We start from the raw sequence: 19083 nt of genomic DNA, 5'->3' as shown, positions 1-19083 counted from the left end.
GCTCGGGAAAGCCACGTTACAGCTTACTAGTACGCTCAGTGCAGGCACTCCTGGGGAACGCAGTTGCCCAGATCCCCCATTAATTGATAAAATCGCGGCATCTTTCAAAAACATCCGCAGTATAATTTAATGTAAAGTCGGCGGGTCACACCACGACACTCGCTGTTCCCTGAGCGCGTCTCCATTGGGCGTCTTCCTTTAACCGTGGTTACGGCTGTATTTTTCCCGGAGTCCAGGAAAGGTTCGAGTGTTTGGCACTTTGATGACTCAAATTATCTTAGCCTCGGAAACGCCAGCGCCGGTGACGTCACTCCATAGCGTATTGCCGGGTCCACTCTCTGGCCGTGGCGTCGTATACGGAGCGGTTGTTTTTGTAGATGGAAGCCACTCGCGGCATGAGCGGGTCGTCCGGGTTAGGGTCACACATCAGAACGCAGATGGAGAGCAGCACCTTGGCAATGGACAGCGCCGGTGACCATTGCGACTTGAGGATGTCCAGGCAGATGTCCCCGTGAGTGCTGATGTTCGGGTGGTAGATCTTGGTGATGAAACTCACCTGCACGAGAGTGAGCCGAGGGGGGGAACAAGATCAACGACTCACTCGTTCCTGTTGGTGTAGGTTCTTATTCCGCTACTTGTGGTGGAGTTTCAATGCCTCTCTACACGAAGACTTTATGTGGCTATGCAGTTAAGGCCACAAGCGTTTGCCTTTCAGAAACAGTAACGCTACTCGGATAGGATACGAACCGAGAACCAGGCCCTTTCCAATGCATGGAAAGCGCCCCATTGACGTATTGCGTTCAAGAGCAAGCAATGGTTCACAAGCTTTCTTTCTTCTTAGTCTTCGTTTTTTATATGCTAGAACTGACATGGTAACAGGACAGAGAAATGTTATGTATTCAGATCCTACTGATGTATACCGATAGTTTTTTTCTGCGATCTTTACTTATTTTTAAACATGCGCAGTCGCAATGAAGTCTGTGTCCTGCAGGTGTAATTTAAGATATTCAATAAATAAATATTTGAATGACAAAAGTGTTTTTATTGCGTCTTGCGCTACATAGGCGCTTTAAAATACCATCTAAATAGCGAAACGAACCATAGTTACGAGATCCCTGTCTAGTCCTCTTGAGATACCGACGGACATGTTACAGATCTCCATGGGGGACAGAAACAGGCGCCAAAGTGATGGTATGGGATGTCCCTAGAGGAGGATCCATCGCATGTCATGTCGCGACATCCTACGGATTTCCGCAGGAAGTCAGGGTTGACACTGGGAGTCATTTGCAATGTTTAATATAATTACATCTCTTTTCATACCTTACATGTTTTCATCGAGAGCATCCAACCTTAAATTCGAATGTTCTGTATCGAACAGCAACAGAAGCTCACGAGCTTTTCATTCTCTACTTGTGCATTTGGCCTGGTGCTCTGCTTTCTGAGAAGCGAAACTGATAGACAAGAGCGCTAATCATCCTATTTTTAAACCCGCAGTGTGAACTGCGCCACGGTTATACAATAATTCTACAATAGGATTGAAATATATTGTGCTACATTTACAACATTTTGGTTCCGTGTTGGGTGACTTCCTACATTGAGAAAATGCTAAAATTTCAGCATGTGCCCACTATTACCTCAAAATGGTGCTTGCGTACGCTAATAGCAGTAAATGAATAAGCACCGAGAAGTATCTAACGAGCGGTTGAAACACGCGTGAGTCCGCTCGCTTATTTTGAATGCCACTCTAAGACGAGTTAAGCTGTCTAAAGGCTATTTCAGAAGCACACAATCTAAGTTCTACCATGCTCGCAACGTGATCGCACAGGTTTCAAAATCGGACGAGAACACACAAATGGCCTCAGTCTCAATATTTGTACCTCGCCCCGATTGCTCTAGCTATTTACGATTCCCAGAATACTGAGGCCGTTACCCATCACCTGCTGTGGGTTTGCCCGACACTGAAGCCTTTGAGAATTCGGCACCTTGATGGCCACACTCGCCGAGCATTCCGTTATCATATACTGCTTGGACGCAGGATCAGTGTCACCGCTGATTCCTCGTGTTCATTAGATCCAACTATTTTTTTCATTCATTTATTTATTATCTCTTATTCTATCATAGCGTATCCCTTCATGCCCCGAATCAAATGAACATCCCTATAACAGCTTTTGTGCCTATAAACCACTTTCCAAGGCTACGAAGCCAGCATTTGTTTCCCAGAATATATGACGAATTAGTATTGCTGGGTTCTAAAAACGATGCGCCACAAGTCCCACCCGGTACAATTCAAGAACGAAGCGGCAACTGTCCTTCACTCAAAGCTCTCCAGCTAATGGCGTCGGCCGAATTTCTTGACGTCGCGTTAAATCTGGTTATTCAAGCCACTTATTCGTAATGTCACTTTAGTGGTGCAAGGAGATTAACCATGACGATATGATAATGGGTCGACGCCATTGGCTCAAAGGCTTCCATTAAAGACATTTTCCACTTCAATTTATCGAGTTTTGTTCCAAATAGATAGATGTAGTATATTCACTCGTGCCATTGTGGCGCCATCTTAATTATGAGCAAGTCGAAAAGCAGCGCGCGGCATGTCTTATCTCTCCATACATAATGTACAGAGGAGAGGACATATATGACGTTCCGTCGACGACTGCCGTCACATCTCATTTTGTACCACCATGAGCGATGGTGACAGCCAGTGACTGCGAGTGCCTTCTTCCGCTTACCTTGGGCGGCTTGAAAGGATAGTCCTTTGGAAATACGATGGTGAGTCTAAAGACGCCGCCTTCAAAGGGGCTGTCCGTCGGACCCATGATGGTGGCCTGCCAGCTGAACAGATCCGACGGGTCTATGGGGCCCGCGGAGCAGTTGGCAGGTGGGTCGCGGCTCAGATCCTCCAGCTCCTTCTTGATGCGCTTCAGGGCCATTGCTGTCGAATGCCTTGTGCTACCTTTCTGACCAACCGGGAGACCGGGAGGGCTCCAGTCACATATGGCCTCGACAACTACCAAAGCGCGACGGTGGCCGGTCAATGCAGCGCTTCGCTAACCGGACTGCGAGTGCCAAGACAAGTTGAAAAATATGTATGAATGTCCGACCTAAACGAAGCAAAGGAAATTCTAAAAATAATTCAGTACGTTGCAAGATTTTAAACAAAACTTGCAACAATTTGGGGCACACAGATATCGCATCCAGTGCACTTTACACCAATATGCGCAGGTTTAGAAAAAACATAACTGAACTTTTTTTGTGACAGGAGAATCGTTTTTCCAAAGGAATTAGTTTATAAAGTTGATTCCGGTGACATTGCAACGCGTTATCGTTTAACGACTCGCTCTACAGCGCTGTCACAACGCTCTCAGCGAAACCTCACAAGCATATATATTTCACTACCGCCTGCCTACTTGGTCAGCAGATTGTGTGATGTCACGACACCCCATGACGTCATCGAGTTAGTAGGAGTTTCCAACACGGGTATCTCATTTGAGATGACAGGATGAGACGGATATCAAACCATCCGGGAGCCTTCAATCCCCAGCCAGGCGCACCATTCGTAGAACCATGCAATTGGTGCAAGCAAAACATGCAAGCAAAACAGCAGTGAAAGACTGCACGCTCATCTCATGAGCTAATGCGCATTCTCTTATGTCTAGTATGGAAGATATACGTGTTTCATTGTCACAGCACAAGTGACATTATTCTGAGTCTTCACACCTCGAAGCCGTGATGCTGTGAGGAACGATCGGTAATATTGATTGCGACCGATAGTGTTTTTTTTTTATCGGCACTAGGATAAATGTATACATTAGCCCCGCAGAGCGTGCGCGTCAGCCCTGTCATTTGTGCATTTCGCCTCCATCGAAATGTGGCCGCCGCACCCGAGATTCAATCCTGCGGACCTTGTTCAGTCACTGGACTCACAAACGACTGAGACACAGTGGCGGGTGAATCTTTAGTGGTTCAAATTCATATGGTCGGCCGCAACTCTAACGCAAAGCCAGAAGGATAAGGGTACACGTCTCCAATGCTTACGTCTCACGAAGAGTCAGTCTCATGACCTCCTGGACCACGTCGCCTACAGTAGCTGGCCACTATGCTGGACCCACGGTGACACTGCAGTGGACGGCGGAGACGGCTCACATGACCTCCTGGGCAAGATGCGCGCCCCGAGATCCTTTCGGGTGCGTCATCGCCCCCGCCAGCTACCACCGCCGCTACAGGACAGCACTCCCACCCCTGGTTCTTCGACTTCCTCGTCTTCCTGAGAGCATTGCCTGAGCGTGAGCTTAAGGAGGTGCTGTTGTGCATATGGTTCTTCTTTACCTTCTTTTCTGCTAGAGAGATGATGTGTACACCTGTAGCGTAAAAAACTGTGTGGACAAGGCAGTGGATGAATGCCTGAACTATCGTACGAATTCGAGGCGTCATACTTCGGTGCACGACTTGGTATCTGCCGTATGCGGCGAGACCATCGTGCTACCGACTCAGGTTGGCTAACGATGTTGCAGTGAGATGGCGGCCTGCAGTTGAACTACTCTCGGGGTATCTTCCGCTGTGGGTTATTGGCAACGGAGTTCCACTGCTGAGTATGACTTCGTTAGAGAAGAAATGCATGGCATATGTGTGCACTGATATGTTTTTGTGTGGCAGAGGAATATAGGTGGTCTGTATTCATCAGCCGTGGCACATGAAAAAATCCCTGAGAAAGATCGTCATTTTAGGAAAGATTATTTATTAATATCACTACAACTATTGCTGCTACTCAAAAACCGAGCACATTACAGTCGAAGAAAAATTTATGCTGGTTCAGAAATTGATTCCGAAGCCACCGCTATCTGGAACAGCAGGGAAGCATATATCCATCTGGTATATGAACTTCAAGCGATTTACAATGCTACTGCCTGCTTCTCTTCCGCTTTCATTGTAGGTCACCTGTACGCTGACTCCCTCACGGACCTTAAACAAACGAAGGCTGTTAGTAGCGCGTACATTCCAAATAAGGCAAACCATTTATCACCTGTGCAATCTGTACCGGCCGTGCCTGCGCATGTATCTACACTCGATTCGCGGCTTATCACCTCCATAAAATTTATGTGGTTCGTATTTATAAATTCTGGACGTCCGCATTATTCAACAGGAAGTTGTTTACTTCTTTTTACGCATACCGTAACATTGAATCAAAACAAACAGAATATCATCAAGTCCTCCATCTGGACGCTTTATTTTAGCTGATATTTCTTAAAAGGCACACCGTTGGTTTTCAGTGACACTCTAGCTACCCGGCGTGAGCGCGACAGCCTTCAAAAGCATATGATTTGGTTACGCACTGGAAGGATCGGTCAATCCAATGAAAAAGAGCTCTTTTTCAGGGGACACTTAAGCTCTACCTTAAAGCGTATGAGGCTCCCGTTTTCCGGCTACGTTTGTGGAATCTCGTTCTTTTGTACGCAGTTTGCTATTCGCTCAATCAGTCATCGTTTAATGAGTGCTTCGTTATCACACGCATATATGATCATCGGCATATGTAATCATAAGATAGCACACAACCCGACAGATATAAGTCACTGTTTTAACCAAGCCATGGACGCGCCTGCTTGTCCCACAGGCAATGTGTCTGACTCAGGATCCAAGGATCCCAAAAGGCTGGACTCCTATCTCAACCGACCATTTCAAAGGCGAAGCCCAAGTTGGTAGAGCCTGCTAACTCAGCCATGCCTCACGTGGTCTCGTGACTTCACTCAAACTAGCGACCAATCTGTGCACGTCGCTCACAGTACCGACAAGTACGATGCCAAATTTTCTAGAGAGGGCTCATTAGTATATCACGCTGAAAAATTCACAGACGATCAATGTGATTTATACGGCATGCATATACGCGTGAGAAAGGTTAGTACCAGAGACTGAGAAAGATTCAATGGCACATACTTCCACCCACCGGACGCATTATCTCTTGACATTCTCGCCACTCATGCCCTCCAGTCCTTTCCCTCCTTCCCTACCTTCCGGAGTACAGTGTATTACGACTCTCAGACGCTCTTCGCCCTTGGATGACACCTTCATTAGAAAGAAAATAAGTGAAGGTGTTTCACCCAACGCGACTGCTCGCGTCACCAGGTGTATGAAGCAAAAAGCTTCACTACGAGGGCCAGAGCCGAGCTTCGCGTATGATGTGACGTCACAGCCAAGGCCAAATGTGCAGCCCCCTAACTAAGCTCTGCCGGCGTTGCCTAGCAACGCTTAAAAGGTGTGCGACTCCTCCTCATTAAAGAAAAAAAATGGCACTAGTTTAGCTCTGGTTAAAACTGATAAGTTGCAATGGTTGCGGTTAAGGTTCGGCATGTAGTGTAGCTGCGGCTGTAGCTCGACGTGTTTAGCGTGTGATTCTTCTCGTCCTGTTGTTGATGCCGAGTCATCACTGTCCAAGGCATTCTTAATACTCCATGCAGGATCATCACCAGGCGTACAAGCCTCTAGAGTGCACAACGCGCTCGTCTAGCAGCGTCTTGCGCTAGCCGTTTTGCTAGCCGTTGTTCACGTTCTTCGGCAGTCTCTTGAGCCCGTTGCCATTTTCTGTTTTCGACGCGTCGCCGATGCCTCTCCTTGTACTGCATAGCAACTGATTTACCCCGACGCGAACTCCTATTTCTCTCTTTCCACTTTCACTCCTGTCAGCGATCTTTTTATTACTGCGCAATTCGTTACCCTGGGCGGCAGCCGTCCGCCCCTTGGACCCTGAGTGGTGCGTCCCTACCACCGCTTTGGCGCACGTGCCAGGATTTCGACGCGCGTATGCAACATCGGACCTTGCTCGCATCGCATGCGGTGAGAGAGTGCGATCTGGGGAACGCCAGGAGTGCAAAGTGCGTGAGGACAGGAGTGAGCGGTGAGTCACCTTTCGTTCTATAATGCTAACACTCCCCCCTTCCCTTACGGCGCGGTTCAGGTATCGACGCAGCTGCGGCTCAAGGTCAAAAAAGATGGCGTCCGCCGGGGTTACGCGACGGCTCGAAACCTGGCGCAGGCAATAAGATTAGCACCCATCCAGGAATCCAACCTCCTTCACTTGAATTCCCAGCCGAGCGCTTTACCGCTGCGCCACGCCGCGGGTCGTCAAGCGCTGCTTATAATTCCGCTTGTGTACCGTGAGGATGATAGCGGGATCCCGCGCGTGACGGACACTGCGATTGGCACGCGATTTGAAAGTACCAAAGACTAAAATAGTTAAGTCACTCAATTAGGTTGACGTCACCCATCTGCTGTCAGCTATGAAGACCAAGCAAGAACGAGTGCGCTCCAACGCCGCCGGGCGGCGCTTCTTTCCTTCCGCGAGTCAGATGCTGCGCCTTTCCTTTCCTGTAAACGAATTATAGAACGCCGGTGAATTTAGACGCACTCGACATGGAAGCCAAGGAGAGTTTAGCTGCTGACGAACGGCGCAGAAGACGAGAATTTTTTTTCTGATCCCGAAATAGTCACTGCTTTTCGCTATGTATATCCAGGCATAGCAGAGCTAAGCCATGTTTAATTTTTCTCGTATTTCCTTTTATTTATACAACAAATATGTGCGCAAACTAGGTATGAGATATTTATATAATCACTTGGACCGTTAGGTATAAATAAGGCCCATTTGTTAACCATACATACGCATATACCACACGCGTGCGCACAATAACACATGTTTCATATAGAAAATTTTCTCTTCTGAAGATTATTTTAGGAGTGACTTATCGCAAAAAAAAAAAAAGATCATCACGGATTTTCACAGAACGTTTAAGAACCGATGCTTACTTGTTCTTTCCAAATTATTGCAGAAGAAAAAGGCCCAGAACAAGTTGTGTTTTGTGTAATTACGGGATTTTTAGGTTACTGATGCGACTGCGAGTACACTTTTAAGCAATTCTTATGAACCTGTTCGTTTCCAATGCGTCGAAACAATGTGAGGCGCCAAAAATGAGATGCAAAAACGATCGACATCCAGTCGAAAACAACGTAAAAGAAGCGATACGTTCTTCACTCTCTAAAAGGTTGAGAAAGTTCAAGGCATCAAATTAAAATTGAACGCAACGATCAAGCGAACATTTGAACGCCACGATACCGCCACGACTGAATTTGTTGCGCTCACAGCGCACCAAGACGGGACGAAAGATGAAGGTGACAAAAACAAACAAATAAAACAAACCATCTTAATGCACTGTAAGCGAAATGAACACTACAACTCGCCAAAGTTACTGCTTTACACAGCTGCTACTTCGTGTTGCCTACAAAACTATATATAACTTTTATATTGAGTTTCTGTCAAGGTGTATTACGTACAGGTTCTGTTCAATAAATTGGACGTGTTTCCGCATTGCGTCATTTATTGCATATCGCTCATTTTACATGGTAACTCTGCTTGCTAGAAAATACCGCAGCCGAATCACCGGCATAACAATGCCGTACTTTACGAACATTTATGGAGGTAACTTATTAAAGAGAAAATGAAAGACCTTATAGTACGGTCAGTGCCTCCTTGAGCTCCAGAAGGACGTTGGTGCTAAAGTCCCTAGATCCGTTTTTTAACAAAAACTAAACGGATCTAGGGACTTTAGTTGGTGCAATCCGTGTGAACTGTTGAGAAATCTCCCATCTTATAAAAATGCATTACGCGCGCTTTTTTGGACCACTCTAGCTAAAGAAATTTGAGGCTGTATTGTTTTATTCATTAAATAGCTATGCATGGTTCTTCCCGTGAGACCTGCTTCCATTGTGCGTAAAAAGAACCATTTTGATATAATCCAGATAGCTGGACTTGACGATTTCTTCGACTTGAAACCAGTTGACATAATATTTTATTGAAGAGCCAGGAATTAACGAAACAAATTATAACATGGCCGCCCAACCAGAACAGCGAGGTACATGCACGGTCGGTTAATTTTCATCGTACTAAGTTGAACCAGTGTTATAACACTGGTTCAACTAGCTTGAGTGGTACCAGACGCTAGCTAGAGTGGTCCAAAGTTTGATATATCAGATTGTCCTTTGTCCCGTCACGAGTGCACGCAAAAAGAAAAGAGCAAGAACAAAGAGATTGGAGCTGTCGTTAATTGGAGTACCCAGCGGAGCAAGGTTATCTAGTCTTTGTTACAAAAAAAAAAAGAAAGAAAGAAAAATCTGAGCTTGATATTTGCATAGAGAAGCAGACGACGCTCGCACTCCGCTCTGCTTCCAGGGATTCCATCTCCTCTGGCGCAGCCGCCGCCGCCGACCGACCGCGCACGCTCGGCTCAGTCAACCGCGGTCGGGCGCTGAGATTTGGTGGGGAAGATGAACAGACAGACGAGAGGAGGAGGAGGAGGAGGAAAAAACTTTATTTGCAGAAGAATTCGAGGCACGCAGGCCTCCTGGGTCTCCGCACGACCCCACTCACGATCTAAACGTTCATATTATGTTTATCCATGACGTATGCGGCCCGGCTGACGACGATCTTCTGCCTGGCCGGGTCCGCTGATCGCAGTGAGGTCTCCCAGTCCTCCCAGGTTCGGAGAGGCACCGGCCCGGCGGGGGGAGGAGACGCAGGGCAGGATAAAAGAATGTGGGTAAGAGTGGCCTTGGGGTGGGAGCACAAAGTGCATACGGGGGATACAGGCTGAAATTTAGAAAGTAGAGCTGGTGTAGGTAGAGTTCGTGTCTGCAGACGACGCCAGATAGACGAGAAACAGTCAAAGGGTCCGTTGTGGTTGGGAGATTGGTGGAGTGGGGCAAGGGAGAGTGGAAATTACGAAACGACACCAGAAACGACCGGCTGAAAAAGAGGTTATAGGCTAGGCGGCGCGAGCTGCCTCCCAATACAAAGGGTAAAGTCAGCAGAATCCATCCATCTATCCAGTGCTGTTTACATGGCGGCATTCGCAAAACAGCCGTTGTTTGTTGGTGCGTGCGTCTTTAGTCTGTATTCGGTGTTATGCGACACCTCCAGCGTACTGATCCCGTAGTCTGCCTTGTATGACCGTGTGAAACTTTGTGAAGTGGTGATCAACTGACGACAACGGGCGTTTGCCACGACGCTAACTTGAACGCCGAAGTGTGACAAGACGCTGAGCTTGAAAACCAGCTGAGATGCCGGTTTCGCAGTCCGGGAGCATGGCCGTGATGGACCCTCGGAAAGCCAAAGCCATCGTCGCCGTGCTCAGTATAGTCGTGAATGATTACCTGAACAAAGTGAACACCCTCCTGCAGGCGATGCAGCGTCAGCGCACGTTGCTTCACTTCCTTGCTTTGATCCGGAAACGAAAGAGGGTAACGTCTCGTGGTGTACGCGTCTTGTGTGCCCCATCTTACTCACGGCAGTGTCTGGAATCGTCATGTTTACGTTAGTACAGTACGTTAAAGACCAGCTACAGCCGTAAAAATTAGAGGGTCTCTTAGATGTCTCTTAAGAGGAGAATGGCGAAAGCCTATACCCTTTCTATCCTTATTTGCCTCCTATCGTTAGCCTCTTGTCTGCATTCGTTGCAGTGCTATATATAATTATAATTGGTTTACAGGAAAGGAAAGGGACAGTATTTATCACACTTTCTCCGGCAAGTGTATTTGGACGGTACACCATCGCTCCTGTCGCGTGGCGCTCCTTGTTGTGACTGTAGGAAGAAGGAATAGAAAATGCACGGGCCTGCTACTGGCTCTGTAGCTGAGCCACCTCCGCTGCCTCGTGCAGACAGAAGAGAAAATAGAGAAGAAAGAAAAGGAAGAGGGGTAGAAAGACACGCGCCGCAACAACGGCCGTCGTCCACCACCAAAGCGGTGGCGGGTGCAATGACGGCCTACAACATATAAAAATTTGGTGGCAGGCTAGACCCCGCCGCAAGCGGCGGTGACCGGCCTGTCCCAGCCCCATCAGGGGAGTTGCGTTCAAGTGTGGCATTGCAGGTGGTAAGGACGCGTATTTGGGTTTGCTCGGTACGGTGGCTCCGCAAGGGACAAAGCAACAGAAGAGACGAAGAAAACGGGCTGTTCCGAATAGCATCTACCGCCCCCAGGAGCCAAGCAGCCTAGCGATTAGCGGCGCATGCTTTTTCAATGGGCGTCACGTTGGACGCGGCACTAGCTTGAGAGAGCTTATACTACTACTACTACTACTACTACTACTACTACTACTACTACTACTGCTACTAAATAACTATAATAATACACAGTAATATTTCGCTGCTAATTATTATTATTAATATTATTATTATTATCATTAGTAGTAGTAGTAGTATAGAGGAAGGCTCGTTTCACAAAGTTGGCACTGAATTGTCTAGTTAACGTCCGGATTAACTGGCTAAATATTATCTTCAGAGTTTTAATTAATAATGATAATAATAAAAATTGGTTCACAGGAAGGGAAAGGCGCAGTATCTGTCACACTTGTGTATGTGGACACCTACACTTGTGTCTGTGGACACCTTCATCCCTTGGTGTCCACAGACACTGTGACAGATACCGCGCCTTTCCCTTCCTGCGAACCAATTAATATTATTATCATTATTAATTAAAACTGTTAACATAATATTTAGCCAGTTATTTTGGCCGTTACCTACAGACAATTCAGTGCCAACTTAGTGAAACGAATCTTCCTCTATACTACTACTACTACTACTACTAATAATAATAATAATAATAATAATAAATAATAATAATAATAATAATAGTAGTAGTAGTAATTGTAGTAGTAGTAGTATAGGCTTTCTCAAGCTAGTGCCGCGTCCAACATGACGCCCATTGAAAAAAGCATGCGCCGCTAATCGCTAGGCTGCTCGGCTCCTGGGGGCAGTAGATGCTAGTCGGAACAGCCCCCTTTCTTCGTCTCTTCTGTCATTTTGTCCCTTGCGGGGCCACCGTACCGAGCAAACCCAAATACGCGGTAAGGACGCATCCCACCTCGGCCAATCAGAGCGCCGCAAAATCGGGACACACTTTGTCCACGACAGCATGAGCCATTAAAGGCTTTCGCCTTAATAACTAGCGCAAAAAGTGCGAACCTGTCACGCTTATTTCCTTTTTCTGTGACCCCTAAGGGCGTACTGACAAATGTGTGGCCGGCAGTCCATGCAACTGAGACGTGGACCAGGTTTAATAGTGCTAAGCATTGATTGTGTTATGAGCCACCATCGATAAATGGCATCAGCTTCTTCACACGCATGTAAGTAAGAAGAAAACAAAAAACGTGCACGAACGCTCACACAACGCGCATAATGCGACGCGCTTGGAACATTTGTAAAAACGCTAGCGAGTGTTTAGTTACGCCGTGGGTTTCGTTCGTGTGATGCAGCTGGCGCTGTCACCACCAGTCATCACCATGTCCTTGCAGGAGCAGCCGACGACGTTGCCGCGCGTGCCCGTCAACTGCTGCCCGAGCGTTCGCAACCTTCTACTGGACTACCTGAACGACGAGCGGCTGGACTTCGAGCGCCACTTCCGCGTGAGCCGGGCCACGTTCCGGCGCATCTCGTCCCTGTTCTCCAAGGGCCGTGGATCGGGATGGGCGCGCGATCTTGAGCTGCTCATCTTCCTCCACTGGCTCGGCATGGGCACGTCATACCGCGCCATTTCCAGTCAGTTTTCTCCCTCCTAATCACGCCTGCGATGTGTTGTGCAAGATTTTGCAGCAGTAGGCATACATACTGAGTGACTGGGAAAATCATTGAGCTCGGGGTAGTGATCACAACACAAAACCAGTCAGTTACCCCTGCTTCTATTAGTCCAAAGTACAACTACAGCCTAACAGAAAAACACACACAAGGAAGACAGCCCCACATGAGGCTGACTAACATTGATCTGATGACCACCTTCGATATGAACCAACTAGCTAAGATCCGGGTCATCCTGCAGCATCTGTTAGTCTGCCCTGACTGGCAGACCTATCAACAAGTAGGAGCGGGGCTAACTGATCAGCTTGTGGCTGGTTTTGTGATGTCATCATTGCGCAATTCCGCCCTTGATCTGACTTCAGTATTTAAGGACAAACCAACCCCAACATTTTTTTACGTCCATACCCACTTTGGGCTGGTATGCTACTTATTTATTTGTAATATTTCCATGCACAATTCTGCACATGCTTCAGTACAGCATTTGAATCGAAAAAGTGTTATAATGCATGTTCGTCATCTGTGAGCACCTTACAGCTCGTGGCTATAGTCTACTGTGCATGCATCATAGTATAAGTGGTAGCTTACTGATTAGGCTTCAGAAAGCTTTATTGAGCCCAGGGTGCAGCAGCTAATTTTGCCAGAGCTCGCTGTATTAGTTCTGTGCACAACTGTGTGGAACACAGTGCATAGGTTACGTTTCCTGCTGTTTAAGCAAATAAAACCGTGGCTGTGCTTTGTTTGCAGTAGGTAAACTTTTTGGGGTGCTGCATTTGAGTCAGAAGCTTTGTGTGATCTATGTAAAATCTAAGGCAGCATGAGCAGCTGGAAATGTTATGCTGAAGGCACAAACTGAGCATGCGTTGTCAAATACTTGCAGTTAATTGCATGGCAGATGTGAAAAACGTTTGGCCTTACGGAATCTGTTTTTCAGATTGTAAGTAAACACTGTCAAAGTAATCGTGCGGTATCTTTATTCTTTTATTCTTTATTCAGTGATTACCCCGCTCAGCCCGAGAATGCGCTTGTAAAGGACCACTTGCTGAAATCTGCAAGTCAGCACTGTACAAAGCTTGTTTTCCAACCACAAGGTCTTGTTCCTAGACGAAACCCTCACAGCCTTTGTTGAGCCGAAAAGAAGCAGGCATGCCTTATTATGGCACATTCACACCTGTCGCAGGCAGGAGTGTGTCAAATTGGCAGAAATGAGTCATGCTCCAGGAGCCAGATGCTGGACAATCCCGATGCCCTTCATCCTCTCCTTTACTTGTAAAGGGGTAGTATTCAGTCATTGTACACTTTGGACGCATCTCCCTGAGTCATATTAAAATCATTTGGAGACATTTCTGAGTGTACTTAGGGGAGTCTGTCTCTGTTTGTTTCTTCAAATAACGCGAGTGTCATCTGGGAGCGAGACCTTTTGGTTGAAAAACAAGTCTTGCTGAAAAGCGTAGTTAAAGGTTTCCACAAGTTGTCCATGCTTCAGCAATCTTCTAGTTTCACGTTACATTTAGTTGCCATTGGTCTACTGGTCGAAGCCCACATAAAAAGAAAACAAAATATGCCTGTCATGCCTTCCGCAGGAACCTTTGGCATACCGCACTCAACCATTCATGGTGTGGTGTACCGCTACGTGAAAAACTTCTCCAGCCAGGCCAACCTGCAGATCCAGCCGCCCCAGAATGAGGCCAAACTGCGCAATGTGGCTGACGGGTTCTCCGTGCTCTGCTCTAGCGAGAGCTTTGGCGCCGCCGCTGGCGTGATCGACACATGCTGTATCACCACAGAATCGGGCGAAACCTCTGTCCTTGTGCAGGTGAGCAGTCTTGAGCCCATATTGCGAGCGAACGTTGTCCTTTGTCTTAACGTGAATGATGGAAATGCCACAACCAGATGTCAGGTTGCCACTGCAAACAATGAACTGGAAGTGAATGTGTTAGTTGCAGCAGTGAAACGCCTAACAGCACCAAGCCCCACTATTAATCCTCTTGCTCTGCCAATATACGTGTGGCTTTACGTTGACAGGTGGAAGGCCACTGATGGTAAACAGAAAGCTGGCTTGTTCGCATAGCACTAAGCAGAAACGGTTTGTAGCATCCACTCACTTAATATATACAGAGAACGCTCACTTCTGTGATGAATCGGCAAGTCGTGATGGCATGCCATCTGCAACATTGTTACATGGTGCAGACGCTAATTTACATATGCGTGTGTTACAAGAACCACTAGATACTGCTGTTATAGATTTGTTTCAGAAAAAGTATTCCTGTGTTGCTCTTCACGCATACGTTGCGAGATTTGGCTGTCAAAGGTTTGCCTGGAGCTAAGTGTACACGTGCCTACGAACGCTTGAAAACTAACTTGCGAGCTAACGCGCAAGCTGAACTCCGAGATGCAGCCCAGTGGCTATCAAAACCCACAAGTAATGCCGAGGCACGTCTAACGTGTGGGTTAAATGATGCACCGCTCGTGACCGATCATCCACATGATGAGTAGGATCATGCATGCCGCCATGTTGGCTATTTTACATCATTCAGGTCCTTGAGTGCCTTCGATGGGAGCTCACCCTGTTACGCTATATGAATGGCTTAACTGCCTGGTTCTTTCGGCATTTTTCGCTGTATATAAGCCGCCACATTCAGTTCCAACGTTTCTACCAATCAATGCAAACTTGGAATAATGGTCCTGTTTTTGTTCAGTGCTAGGCCTCTCCTAAACGATTATAGTTGCATCGCCTTGGGCATCAGTAGCCGCAGTGGTGTGCACATAGAAACTTAATCTGGAAACCTACCTGACCGAGCCTTTTGTATTAACATCAATTTCTTGAGAAGGGGAAAATGAATGAATCGGGAAAAGAGGGATCAATTCCTTGACAGACTTAGAAGCATGCTCACTGATTGGTTGAGGCAGCACATGCAGTAGCAGCGCTCAACTTTTGCAGCAAGTACAGCGCTGTTATTGACATGTCTGCGTCCTTGAGATAGCTTAGATCTCAATGCAGTTCTGTAAGCCACTGTTTCCAGCTAAAAACGCATTCACCTGAAAAAAAAAAAATTTCTGTATATATTTGTACATTGTCCTCACAAAATGCTCATTGAAGTACTCATTGGGTTCTTGTTAATGAGCAAAAAGAACCAAATCTTTATCATCGCTATTGAGCACAGTTTTTGCACAACTACAGTGGTGTCTATGTTGCTTCGAAACCACCAATGATTGCTCCAAAGCTGGCATGCACTGTAGCCCCATCTGCGGTTCTGGAGACAGTTTTATGAATAAAATAAGGGTTCTTCAAAAGGACTCCAATGTCAAGTTGAAATAAGCGTGTATGTATAGAAAAGCATATTTTTGAAACAAAGATGGCACTGTCGCCTAAAACGGACCTTCCTTTAAGTTAAGAAAGGTCAATAAATGATATGCAGGGGTCATTAGCGGTACACATTTTTTAGACTTTTGGACAGCTGTTTATGCACAAATGCCCAGAGCCTTCCAAACAGTAATCACAATGTCCTTTATCGGTTGTAATGGTATGAATTTGATATTTGAGTCTCATGATCGCAGCAGTATATGCATGTTTTGATTGTTAGCAAAAGTCAGAACTTACACTGTTAAAACAATCTGGTTTGTGTTGCGCTCTAGGTGCCTCTTTATAAACCCACAGTTTCCCGATCACTGCCACTTTTAAGGCGTAAGCCTTTCTTGGCTCATAAGTGGCATCCGGAGGAATGTATCAAATGAGACAGATTCATAGCCAATCCAGTAGTAGCCACATAACAAGCCAACATTGGCTAAATAGCCTAAAGTATCTAAACATTGAGTAATCAATAGCCAGAACCCAATCCAGAAAGGTCATAAATCGATCCAGGATTCCAGAATCCAATCCAGTAGCCACATAAACCAACATGGGCTAATTGACTGAAGTATCTAAACATTGGGTAATCAATACCCAAAATTTATACAGAAAATAAAAGGTAAAAAAAAGATATATTTTAAAAAATGAAAAAAAAAAAGCCGTTTGCCTTACTGCACCTAAACAGTCTCAAGTGCCTCCTAGCAATTTTGCTCATTTCTGTTGCCACAGGCCCTGTGTGATTCCCGGGGCCGTTTCCTTGATTTCTCTGTCGGCTACCCCACCACAATGGAACCATCGGAGGTGTTTCAGGCCAGTCCACTCTACGAGAAGGCCCTTTACCCGCCACCGGTATGTTGTAGGAGACCTAATCTCCGTAGACACGACTTTTCCTCGTGCTATTTAACTGCCTGTTGTCATGAGGTTGTCCTATCACTACCCACACTTGTTTGAAGTTTGTTGCCGGGCGGTGGAGAGATTTTTACAGCACTGTTCCAGCTGTACATGTGGTGCCACCTGAGAGACACTGCGTCACAGCGCAGTGTCAAGGTTTTGTGCCACCACATACAAAGCAGGGGACAATGACCCTGCAATCACGCCCGGCTGGGGCTGGCTGATTTTGTGACTTACAGTGAAAGACGCTGTGACCTGACTTGGCTGTTGGCCTAAACATGGCTACCGGATTGGATTCGTGAGGCTTCATGAGGCCGCTCAGCCGACGGTGCCTTTAAAGTGCAATAGTGCCACGAAAGACATATTTCAGTGCACCATGATGCAATGTTGTGATGTATTACTCTTTTCCTTTAACTATCCATTTCCCCTGTGGCGTTGGCAAACGCCTGCCCTGAGTCAAAAGGGTCAGGACATCTCATTTACTTACTTACTTACTTACTTACTAGAATGTGCTTGTTGTGATCCAATGCCAGCGATACAGTAGAGGTGATGTTGTGCTCTGATCTCATCATAGATCCCCATACAAGGAGTAGAAAATATCTGCTGAAATGCACAGCCCTATTTACTGTTGCATTTATGATTTTTGCAGGCTGCTAAACATGAAGTCTTTTTTATGTGCATGAAAATTTTTCAAGACCAAAAAGCCAATGCTGCGCAGAAGTGGTATGGCATACTAGATAAACACATGCATTTGGTATATAAGTCCTGATGTACTCTATTTACAGTTTTCGTGGAACATTAAGGGAATCCCCAAGATGGAGTAGATTTGTAAGAAGGGAATAATTCTCCCTTATTACTTTTTAGAGTGTGCACTTAAATCTGAGTTCACATTTTGTGTTCACAAAGGCATGCCGGCCGCACTCTTCTCTGTTCACCTCGGACACTTCCCATCCATGAACACTACGATGAACAGACTTATTCATCAGTCAATAGTTCCTGGAAGAGCGAGACCTAAAGGCGAAAAGCAGCAGCTTCTTCGTGATACCAGAAGCCAGAGGGACCAAACACCCGAGAACTGCTGCGATGCGTTTATATAAGAGGAGGCCATGCCTGGGGAACTTGGCGAGAAAAGCAAGAAGGTTGCCACAGTCAACCTTCATGGTGGCTTCACCGCAGACCATAGGTGCTGAGGCAAAGCATTCAAAAACGGCTATTAAGAAATTCTGGTTACTTGCGCGACTGACTGCATATTGCAAAATTCCTCCCTTACAAATGTAGGCTGCATTCTAGCAGCAATAGGAAAAGAGCTGTCCAGACCTTATGCCAAGAGTTGCAATGAACATTAAATTGCCGTTACATCTCTTTTTACCTCATTCAGCAAATGCTTTTTTCAAAATTTGCTGATTTAGATCGTACTTTTTCTAGTGATGTGCTTTCCCCATTTATTTCTTTATTTTTTATTTTACCAACAAGCTCTTACTGCAAATGTGTGCAAAGCAGCTGGCGCGGGAACACGGACACTCTACCTTGATCTCCACCCGCTGGCAAACGTGGGCAATTAAATTCAAACCAGAGACTAACCCAAAGCCTGATATGGCCATACTCCCATCCACACATCTCCCCAGTGATTGGTACACTTGCCTGGCTACTTAGCTCATTTGCCACGGCATTCATGCATGGCATCATAATAATGTTAATGATTTTGCTAATACTCTAGCAGTGATCACTCCTCATGCCGTGATGGTAAAAAGTTGCAGTATTACTTTTTTTTTGCATAATTTGACACCAAAAAGAAGACTGATGTGAATTACAGTTGACTCTTGACAAGCTGGGATTTAAAAGGGAACAAAAACATTTACGAGTTTTTTCAGATTATGAATCAAAGGGAGCCTTCCTAGTAGAGTCGCTGTTTACGGGGTCAAAGCATCAGTTCTGACCGACAGGATGCTGAAATGAAGTTGGTTTCAAATTTACAAGATTCTCTTGTGTGACACAAGGGATTGTATTAATAAATCTTGGGGCGTATTTTTTCATGGTTATCTTGGATTTTTGCAAATTGTTGTACTGCACAGCTCTAACAGGAAGTCCACTCGCAGCTTTCACTATGCGAACAAAATGGAAACAACTATAAATTAGGGAAGCGAGAGAGAGGGATAGAAAACTTGCTGAGGTTTACTGTGGTTAAACCTAGTATAACTTGCGAAAGCACTAGTCTGGCATGGTTTATCTTGGCAG

General features: G+C 46.1%; 1 protein-coding gene across 1 annotated transcript; it reads right to left on the bottom strand.

The window, feature by feature from the left end:
- Positions 1–307: 307 nt before the first annotated feature.
- Positions 308–2942, bottom strand: LOC146189490 (ubiquitin-conjugating enzyme E2-17 kDa-like). Its single transcript, XM_084604298.1, has 2 exons — positions 2730–2942; positions 308–556 (listed from the first exon to the last, which is right to left on the bottom strand). The coding sequence occupies exons 1-2, from the start codon at positions 2928–2930 to the stop codon at positions 308–310; spliced, it is 450 nt and encodes a 149-aa protein (XP_084460424.1). The 5' UTR covers positions 2931–2942.
- Between the last annotated feature and the right edge of the window lie 16141 nt (positions 2943–19083).

Source organism: Amblyomma maculatum, chromosome 5 (assembly GCF_055883805.1).
Source record: "Amblyomma maculatum isolate TAMU_Amacu chromosome 5, ASM5588380v1, whole genome shotgun sequence".
NCBI classification, from domain to species: Eukaryota; Metazoa; Arthropoda; class Arachnida; order Ixodida; family Ixodidae; genus Amblyomma; species Amblyomma maculatum.
The sequence above is the reverse complement of the archived record's forward strand: the minus strand, read 5'-3'. Positions and strand labels throughout refer to the sequence as shown.